Source organism: Galeopterus variegatus, unplaced genomic scaffold, assembly GCF_000696425.1.
Source record: "Galeopterus variegatus unplaced genomic scaffold, G_variegatus-3.0.2 Scaffold13458, whole genome shotgun sequence".
Taxonomy (NCBI): domain Eukaryota; kingdom Metazoa; phylum Chordata; class Mammalia; order Dermoptera; family Cynocephalidae; genus Galeopterus; species Galeopterus variegatus.
The window spans coordinates 14274-24937 of NW_007739569.1; the positions used below are offsets into that span (position 1 = coordinate 14274).

Below are 10664 nucleotides of genomic sequence, written 5' to 3' on the forward strand. Positions count from 1 at the left end.
GCATCGAAATCGGGTGGGCTGAAGAAATGTTGCAATAGGCACAAAATATGTCAGCTACATAAGGTAACAAAACTGGCACATAACTCACCACATGCCTCACATACAGCCCTGCTGTTACTGTACCCCTTCCTCCACTACCTAAAAGCAAGGGCAAATTGCCCAGAGGCATAAACAAAAGCATCATCTCAAACCATTGTATAAGGGATCTAAAACATATTCCAGGCTATAAGAAAAGGAAACAGAATAGATACAAAGATAACGTAAGGAAACAAAAGTGAATAGAGAGATTTATATTCATAATGAACTAGTTTACAAAATAAAGAAATCAGGAGGTAAAAGAGATAGTGCCCATTCAACTGAGACACAGCATTCCCATAACCATTTAACCTGGTAACTAAGGACAAACTTCACGCACTTGAAGTGATCCTGCAACGAGACATTAAAGTCAAAGGCGTCTCCCCGATCTGTGAAGCCAATGCCGATGAAAGCACTACGCCCTGCGAAAAAGAAAGAAATACTCAGAAGCAGAAGTGTCCCCTACAACAAAGTCTGCCCAGTGAAAANAAAAAGAAAGAAATACTCAGAAGCAGAAGTGTCCCCTACAACAAAGTCTGCCCAGTGAAAAAACAGCAGTTACCTCAACTAGACAAAGTGTGTAATTGTGAAACATTTTGTTACAGAGTAGGAGTCAGCAAACTACATATAGCCCATGGGCCAAATCCTGTCATAGCTTGTTTTGTAAGTAAGTTTTACTGGAACATAGCCACATCAATTTGTTTACATATTGTCTGTGACTGCTTTCACACTACAACAGCAAAACTGAGTAGTTGCAACAGAGACCATCTGACCTACAAAACCTAAAATATTTACTATCTGTCTTTGTTTGGCAACTTCTGTTATAGACTAAGGAGAAAAGATTGAGAATTATTGCCCTACACATAGATAATTCAAGATAATCCCACCAAAAACCACCGCAAACAATAAATGGGAAAAATGCGTTACATGTGCATTTTGATTTATTTAATTCTACCTCTGAATTACCACGTCTTGAACTTGTGTTTGTATCTATTACAAATAACATGTTAATCCTTCTCCTTCAGCAACTACAGTAACTCTGGAAAAAGGGGAAGAAAAAAACTAGTAAACTGAGGTAAGATAAATGTCAGGACACACTTTCACTGAAGTGCACTGACTATTTTCCTAACCTCTTTCCATTCAAAATCCCAGATCCCTTACCAGTACCATCCTGGATCCGGATTACAAAGTAGCGGCTGGAATCTGTTACTGTCTCCACAGCAATACCAGGATATTGTTCTACTGGTGCCTGAGCAAAGAGCTCTCCTAACAGATAAGAAAAAGAATCCTTTGAGGAAAGAAAGCAAAAATCTAGAACTCCAATTAACTAGTATTTTTCACTCCAGCCCCCAACTTGAAGGTACTTATAAAAGCACACCAAACCAATATCCTTAATATGTCAGAAGGTCAACTGGAACAGATTACCTGATACCTTGTCCTCGAGTTTGATGTAGGCAATCTTCCCTTTTGAAGTGATTCGGAGGCGACCAGTCCAATCGGGCTGGTCTAATTTCCAGTCAGATGCCCTAGGATAGGAAAATAGGAAGCCTCAGGCCTCAGGTGCTTGTCTTTAATAAACTAAAGCCTACTCAGAATCATTTGCTGTATTTCTGTTTCCCTGTCCTGGACTGCCAATTCTTTCTACCTATAAAATAATCAGGAAGACTAACTGATGATCTCCTCTGTACAGATGCTTCATGTGAAATATAGTCCAATGCAAGTAAGACAATGTTACTGTTTGAGGATTTTGGAGTATAATAAGCATCAATAAAAACATGTAAAAGTACGAAGTAAAAGTAATTAAAAAAATAAAATTTCTCATAATGATGCTGTTTTCATACTGCGATGATATTCTATATAACACTGCTTTACTATCAGGTAATAACAAAGTCTACTAAATGAAATATCCTGGGTAAATCACTTCCCAAACTCTCTAAACATATTATTATCTTTCATTGAATTCAACCAATATTTACAGAGTCACAGGCACTATTCTAGGTGCTTGGGATATAATAGCAAACCATACAAAGATTCCTGCCCTCATGAGGCTTACATTCTAATAGAAGATAGACAATAAAAAAGAAACATAATAAATAAGTTAATTAGCATCTCAGAAGGTGGTAAGTTCTGATTTGTTAGCAGCTGGCCAGTACAGGGATCCAAACCTGTGACCTTTGTGTTATAACACCATGCTCTGACCAACTCAGCTAACCAGCCAGCCCCAGAAGGTGATAAGCTCTAAGGTAAAAAGAAAAAGTCAGGCAGATAAGGAAGACTGGGATAAGTTCTGATTTGTTAGCAGCTGGCCAGTACAGGGATCCAAACCTGTGACCTTTGTGTTATAACACCAAGCTCTGACCAACTCAGCTAACCAGCCTGCCCCAGAAGGTGATAAGCTCTAAGGTAAAAAGAAAAAGTCAGGCAGATAAGGAAGACTGGGAGGGTAGTGGGAGTGTGAACGGGTTGTAGCATTCAAGAGGGTGGTCAGGGTAGGCCTCATTAAGAGGGCGGAATGTGGGGGCCGGCCCGGTGGCGCACTGGAGCGTGCTCTGCTTGGGAGCGCCGCGGCGCTACCTCCGCGGGTTCGGATCCCATGTGAAGACCGGTTCCCACTCACAGGCGCGACACCGAGGGTTGCGATCCCGTTACCGGTCAGTAAAAAAAAAAAAAAAAGAAGGCGGAATGTGAGCAAAAACGTGAAGCAAGTGAGGGGGTAACCCATGCAGATGGTGGGGCGGGGGTGGAGGGGAGCACTTTAGCACAGGGACGACTAGTGCAAGGTGCTAAGGGTGGAGCATGCCTGGTATGTTTTGGAGGGCAGCAGGGAAGTCACTGTGGTTAGAACAGAGCAAGAGACAAGGTGGGAGAGGTAACAGAGGACCAGATCATGTAGGGCCTTTCAGGCCATTGTAAGAACTTTGACTTTTACTCTGAGTGAAAGAGGAGCCATTACAAGTTTTATGCAGACATGTGATATGAGCTCCCTTACATTTTAAAAGGATTATTTTGTCTGATGTATAGAGAAGAGATGTTGAGGGCCAAAGCAGGAGGATTAGTTAACAGACTATTACAGTAATCTGTAATAGAAGGGACAGTAGAGAAGTGGCTAGATTTTGGATATATTTAAGGTAAAGGCAGCAGGATTTTTTAATGCATTGGATGTGGGGTACAAGAGAAAAAGGAAAGTCAAGGATGACTCCAAGGTTTTTAGCCTGAGCAAAGGAGTTACCAATAATTGAGATGAGGAAGGCTACAAGTGGAACATGTCTGGGAAGAAAGATCAGGGGGTTCAGTTTTGGATATGCTGAGTTTGAGATGTCTGTTAGATTTTCAAGAGAGATACAGAGTAGGCAATTGAATACATGAGACTGGAGTTCACGAAAGACATCTGAGCTGGAGATACAAATGTCCATGAAAACATTGGAAAACACTGAATATTTATAAACTGTGCTATAAATGAACTTGAATGAAATCTAAGCTATTATTTATGACCAATTTTACAAAACATTGCATTTGTAATTTTCTTTGCTGGGAGTGTAGAAGAGGGAGAGTAAAGTAAAAATTATGAATAATTCATCCCTTAGGAACCTAGAGACTACTGCTTGCAGGCTAGAAGAGTAACGATACGGCATATCTGAACGAGAATGAGTTTAATAAAGTGGTGAACGAAAGGCTGAAAGGCAGAAAGTGAACATTAAAATTAGCATAGGTTTTGAACAGGATCTGTTAGACAAATCCTTGTCACTCTTTTCCCTCTTAATGCCCTGTCCTCAAAGATCCTCAAGTACCAGAATCTAATCCAGATTAGAGCACTCTAAAGGTCTCCATCTGTCTTAGTCCATTTCTGTTGCTTGTAACAAAAATCCTGGGAACAGGTGATTTATAAGGTAACAATATTTATTGCTTACAGTTTCTGAGGCTGGGAAGTCCAAAGCCCAGGAAACACATCTGGTGAAGGACTTGGTACTAGAAACAGTGACTCAGGGGTCTCACATGACAGAAAATGGCAGAGCACAGACAGAGAAACTCTCACATGCTCTCCTTTTAATGCCCTCAGAACTAGGCCCCTGACCACCATTATTAATCCATTCACTACAGCACGGTCCCACCATCTGATCACCTCTTCAAGGCCTAACCTTTTAATTACCCTAATAGGATAAGCTTCTAATATATGAACTTTGGGGGGCACAATTCAATCAATCCACAGCACCATCTATTAAATTTTTTGAAATGAGTTGTTATTTATTTATTTTTCTAGTCATACCAAAAACAGGAAAAAGCCTACTAGGTGCGTTTCTTTGCACAGGTTCTTTATCTTATATATCTTGTGTATCTAGTGTCCAATATTTAACAAATTATCAGTAAATGAATGGATATTCACGGCAACAGTTTCCCTCAGCCTTGGGCCTTAGTTCCTCTCCTCCTCAAAGATCTAGCCGAAAGAACTCTTGGTTTTTCTGGTCTTCTGACAATACCCTAAATTAGCAGTAAAACTTATATACAAATCATTATTATGATTCACAGTGACATTCTACATGCATATTTTATTGAATGCTTTACAGCAGTCATATGGAATAGGCACAAAAAGCCTATTATACCTCTTTCCCCCTCTAAATGAAGAAAAGAATAATAACACAGTAAATAATAATGCCTAACTTCCAAATCTAGTATTCTTTTCATTACATTAAAACACACTATAGAGTTTAATATAGATTTAGCTAGGACAGGAGGGTAGTAATGAATTTTTTAAAAAACAGTTTTATAGGTTGGAAAACCATTTTTTACTCATTTATAAGTTTCTCATCAACCTACATTTTCCTTCTTAGTCCAAAAGACTGCTCATTGAAAGTCTGAGAAGTGCAGTTTAAACTAGGTGAATAAAAACCTTTTTTCCCTTTGATTTTTTTTTTCTTTTTTTTTTTTTTTTTTTGGTCCTTTGATCTTATTAGTCACTCAAAGGAAGGATTCCTCCTGCTAGCTAAAAAGCCCAGTTTGTCCTCTAATGGCAGCCTAGGGAATAAATTACACTCATAATGTAAAATGGGTTTGGGTAAACAAGAAAGATTATGCAGACAAAAAGTCAGAAAAGTAACATTTATCAAGTATCTATTTTGTGCCAGGCATTATGACTCTTCTTGTGAAAATTAAGTGAGAGGATCTTGCAAGGTAAGTATTGTTATATCCATTTTTTTTTTTTTTGGTCCTTTTTGAGACCGGCCGCACCACGCTCAGCCAGTGAGCGCTGTGAGCGCACCGGCCATCCCTATATAGGATCCAAACCCGCGGTAGGAGCACTGCTGCGCTCCCAGCACCTAGGAGCGCTGCTGCGCTCCCAGCACCGCACTCTCCTGAGTGCACCACGGGCTCGGCCCTATATCCATTTTTAAAGATGAAGAAACTGAAATTCAAAAGAGTTAAGTGATTTGCCAAAGATAATCCAGCAAATAAATGAAGAGTCACAACTCAAACTTAGCTCTGCTCTCTTTATTCACTTTACTAAAAGAGTAGCTGATGATAAAATTCCTCTTTGAGGATAAGAAATGTCAGTAATAAGCATAGAAAACACAGAAGGATACTGGAGAAAAGAGGAAAATTAAGAAATTGCTTTGATGGCTCAGTGCAGTTAACTGATACAAGGACAAGAGCTGTGGATAAACTAGGAAGTGAAAGCAGAGAACGCAGATGAATAAGAGAGGGGAGGTGTTTAAAACAGCTTGAAGTGAAAAAAAAAGAATACACGGGTACTTCAAAAAGTTCATGGAAAAATAGAATTTAAAAAAAAAAATGAATATTTCCATGGACTTTTTGAAGTACCCTCATAGAACCCCACTTCAAAGTGTATCATATCCTTAGGAAGTCTTAATTCCTAAAGTTAGAAGTCATAAGCTATTTTACCTTATTTAACAGTTCAATCAATGCTAACTTATGTGATTAGGTTTATCTGTGTAATTTACTAATTTCTTCTCTCGCTCAACATTCAATGTTAACTTATGTGATTAGGTTTATCTGTGTAATTTACTAATTTCTTCTCTCGCTCAACATTTACGCAGTGCTCACTATGTGCCAGACACTGTGCTAGACCCCGGAAATACAAAAGTTAAAAAGACCTTGAGTTGTTCACAGTCTAGTCTGGAGAAAGAGGAGATGAAACAATCCATTAAAGTAGAGAATGAAGAGCACTGTAATGAAGACAAGCGTAGGATAGTACAGAAGCACATAAAGAGCACACCTAAGCCAGAATGCAAGGGCCGGGCAGGGCTTCCCAAAGAAGGTGATGTCTGAGGTGAGTCATACTTATACAGTACCTGTGACTGCCATCAAAAGGCATGTTGATTCCTATTCATGGTCAATTTGGGGTCTGATCGAAAGCTTCTAGGAAGTAGAACTACCTCTTTGCCAAAAGGCAGACCACACAGGATCCAGTGCACAGGTCAGCAAGCACAAAGGTATTGATTCAGGTTGAATGAACCTCTGGTAAGGAAGCAAAATAATGGACATAAGGACAGGATCACTTTTCAGCCAAGGTAATTATAAATGCCAAGAGGGAAACCATGATGATGTGGATCAGAGAGAATAAGAACAGCATCTTAAATTTATAACTACTTTAGTGTTTCCTACTGTTGTGGGTTGAATGCCCCCCCAAACTTACTGAAGCTTGAATTATGTCTCCCAAAGCTCCAGATATTAGAAATGTAGCCCCCATTGTGACAGTGTTAAGAGGGTGGGAAATCCTATTATAATAATTAAAAGGTGGGGCCTTGATGAGATTGTAGGACCATGCCATAATGAATGGATTAATAATGTGCTCAAGGGCGTGGTTCTGAGTGCTTTAAAAGAAGAGCACTCTCTCTCTGCTCCACCATTTTCTGCCCTGCGAGATTCCTGCATTGTTGTAAAGCCACTACCAAAGTAGACCTTCACGGATGTGTTCCCTGAACTTTGGACTTCCCAGCCTCAGAAACTGTAAGCAATAAATTTTCTTTTCTTACAAATCACCCAATTCCAACTATTTTGTAATAAGCAATAGAAACAGACTAATAAAGAAAATTGGTACCAGATAAGTGGGGAGTTGCTTATAACAAATACTTGAAAATGTGGAACTGGCTTTGGAACAGGGTGTTGGGGAGAGGCTAGAAGAATTTGAAGGAGCAGGCTAGAAAAAACCTAGCTGCTGGTGGGAGTTGAGAAGACAAGAAAACCAGGGAAAGTTTGGAACTTCTTAGAGATTGGTTAAGTGATGGTGAGCAGAATGCTGATAGAAATATGGACAGTAAAAGCCATTCTGAGAAGATCTCAGATGTAGATGAGAAGGAGCTTTTAGGAAACTGGGGCAAAGATCACCCCTGCTATGAACTAGCAAGGAACTGGGCTGCATTGTGTCCATGCCCTAGGACTTTGTGGCAGTTGGAGGTTAAGAGTTGTGAAACAGAGTATTCGGTGGAAGAAATTTAAAAGCAGCAAAATATTCAGGAAGCTGAATGGCTACTTATAACAGCTTATGCTGATTTACAGTGGCAAAGGCATGACAGAAAGCCAGAATTTATAACTAAAAGGAAAGCACAGTGTAAAGATTTGGAAAATGTGCAGGCTATCCATTTAGTAAAGAAGCAGAGAGCATTTTTAGGAGAAAAATTCAATGGTGTATGACCACTGACTAAGGAAATTAGTGTAGAAGAAAGGGATTCCCAAGAGAAGAGAAAAAAGACCTTGAAGACATTTCAGATACCTTGGAGGCCTCACCTTCCATTACAGGCCCAGAGACCCAGGGAGACAGAAAAGTCTTGGGGAACAAGCCCAAGGCACTCTCCTCAGGCTTACTTCCTAGGGCCAGCTCAGGATGTTGCTCCCCATACCAGCACCCCAGTTGATTTGGCTGCTGCAGGTGTGCCTAAATTGGCCCCAGGTATGGCTGCACCCACAGTTTTAGAATATATAAGCCAGATGCCTTAGCAAAGTCCAATTTCTTTTTTTTTTTTTTCTTTTTTGTGACCGGTAAGGGGATCATAACCCTTGGCTTGGTGTCGCCCGCACCGCGCTCAGCCAGTGAGCACACCAGCCATCCCTATATAGGATCCAAACCCGTGGCCTCCAGCACCGCACTCTCCTGAGTGAGCCACAGGGTCAGCCTGCAAAGTCCAATTTCAACGGATGTATGGAAAAGCCTGGGAGTCCAGAAAGAGATCTGTTTCAGGGGCAGACTCATCACATAGAGCCTTCACTAGAGCAATACTGAGTGGAAAGACAGGGTCAGAGTTGCAGCAGAGAAACCCCACCAGCACAAAGCCTACTGGAGCCCTGAGAGCAGAATCGCCATGGAGACCCCAGAATTATGGAGCTACCAGCATACAACACCAGCCTGTGAGAGCTAAAGCATTGCTTGAGACCATAAAAGCCACAGAAGCAGAGTTGCCTGAGGACTCAGAGGTCCAATAACTGCACCAGCATGCAGGGAAGATGACATCAAGATACATGATTCACCAGCCTTAAGATTTAATTCCTGCCCTGCTGGGTTTCAGACTTGCTTAAGGCCTGTTACTCCATTCTTTTGGCCTATTTCTCCCTTTTTGAATAGGAATGTGTACCCTGTGTTTGTCCTACCATTGTACCTTGGCAGTAGATTACCTGTTTTGTTTTCACAGATGGGACCTTGAAGACTTTGGACCTTTGAGTTGAAACAAGTTAAGACTTCGGGGTCTTTGAATGTATTTGTATGGGAAAAGGACATGAGTTTTGGAGGGCCAGGGGCAGAATGCTATGGATTGAATGCCCTCCAAAATTCGTTGAACCTTAAATTGTGTCCCCCAAATTTCCAGGTGTTGGAAACTTGGCCCCCACTATGACTGCTGGGAGAGTGGGAAATCCTATTATGGTAATTGAAAGGTGTAGCCTTGAAGAGGTGATTAGATTGTAGGACCCTGCCATAGTGAATGGATTGATAACGGTGGTCAGGGGTGTGCTTCTGAGGGCTTTAAAGGGACAGCACGTGAGAGTCTCTCTTTCTCTGTTCCACAGTTCTTCCATGTGAGACCCCTGCTTTAATGCTGAGGAAGATCCTCACCAGATGTGTTCCCTGGACTTTGGACTTAGCCTCTGAAATGGCAAGCAATAATTTCATTTTCTTATAAATTACCCAGTTCCAGGTATTTTGTTATAGGCAAAAGAAACAGACTAATACACCTACATTCTTTCACATCCATTATATGATTTCATTTTATCCTCCAAAAATCGCTGTGAGGTACATAAGAGCAAACGTTATTATCACTAACTTTTTTTTTTCTATTTATCGTTAACTTTTTTTTCCTATTTTACAGATGAGAAAACTGAGGGTTGGAGAAGTTAAGCGATTTGCCCCCAAATTACAGAGCTATTAAATAGCCAGGGCTCATACTCATATTTTTTTAACACATAACCCAGTGAATTCTCTTCCAACTACGTAACATTCTACAGCATCCTCAGACCCTCACAGTCGCTGGATTACAAGGTGGAGTAAGGCATTAACAGAGAACTGCTGTGTTAACTCTGGAGGGAAAAGCTATAGAAGAGGTTAAGAGGGGAGGGAGGGAAGAAAGGCAGAAAATATTATATATTCATAAGAAATATACAATGAAAAGGAACAAAACAGACAACTATTGGAAAACGTATGATTATAAACTTTGCCCACTGACAAAACAACTGAAAGAAAAACCGAGTGGCAGATGATGATATCTGGTGACAACAGTACAAAAGACACATTAGATCACCCAGAGGGTGGCCAGCAATACAGTGATTACCCACAAGCATGCACGGGGTATTGGAAATGTGTGTGAGAGAGGAAGAGGATGACGAGCTGAAGGACGGCGGAAAGAGCGAACGGAGGGTGACTGGTGCTGGAGCAGGCACGGCTGGATGTGGATGACGGGCAGCAGATGGATGTCCCAGAGGGACACGGGGGAAGAGGGATAGGCTGATGCAGGATGGTAATTAAATTAAAAAAAAAATTTTTTAAGCGGCGGAAACAAGGACGATAACAGTGCAGGTGAAGGTAGAGCAGGATGACCGGGAGATGACAACCCAGGTGGGGAAACTAACAAGGTGACAACCAGAGGTGACAGTGGCGGAGACGGGCAGCGTGCCAAGGAGGAAACTGTCACCCGTGACGGGGTTCGCGTGTGCGGCATTGCCACGAGAGTAGTACCTGTAACCGCGGTTGGAGGCCCGGGGCGGGATCCGGTAGACGCTGACGTCCGGCTTCACACACAGCACAGACTCGTACTCCGACTCGGCCGCCATCTTGGCTCCGCTCTCGGCGCCAGCGGGGGCGGGGATAAGGCCGGGGGCGGGGCGTGGGGGCGGGGAGTGGCGATGCGTGACCACTTCCGCTGCGCCGCTTCCGCCACTCTGGAGGGAAAAGCTATAGAAGAGGTTAAGAGGGGAGGGAGGGAAGAAAGGCAGAAAATATTATATATTCATAAGAAATATACAATGAAAAGGAACAAAACAGACAACTATTGGAAAACGTATGATTATAAACTTTGCCCACTGACAAAACAACTGAAAGAAAAACCGAGTGGCAGATGATGATATCTGGTGACAACAGTACAAAAGACACA

The 10664-nt window shown here is 41.6% G+C and overlaps 1 protein-coding gene across 2 annotated transcripts in view; it reads right to left on the minus strand.

Annotated features, from left to right (window-relative positions):
* Nucleotides 1-10359, minus strand: part of NECAP1 (NECAP endocytosis associated 1) — a 21812-nt gene extending 11453 nt beyond the window's left edge. The window contains exons 1-4 of one of the 2 annotated variants that reach the window (XM_008563397.1): nucleotides 10250-10359; nucleotides 1501-1601; nucleotides 1237-1341; nucleotides 416-497 (exon numbers count right to left, since the gene is read on the minus strand). In XM_008563397.1, the coding sequence (XP_008561619.1) occupies nucleotides 416-497; nucleotides 1237-1341; nucleotides 1501-1601; nucleotides 10250-10344 (383 nt within the window). In that variant the 5' untranslated portion in view covers nucleotides 10345-10359. Of the gene's footprint in view, nucleotides 1-415; nucleotides 498-1236; nucleotides 1342-1500; nucleotides 1602-6380; nucleotides 6524-10249 lie in introns of those variants that run through there. The other variant, XM_008563399.1, reaches the window with a different exon arrangement.
* Between the last annotated feature and the right edge of the window lie 305 nt (nucleotides 10360-10664).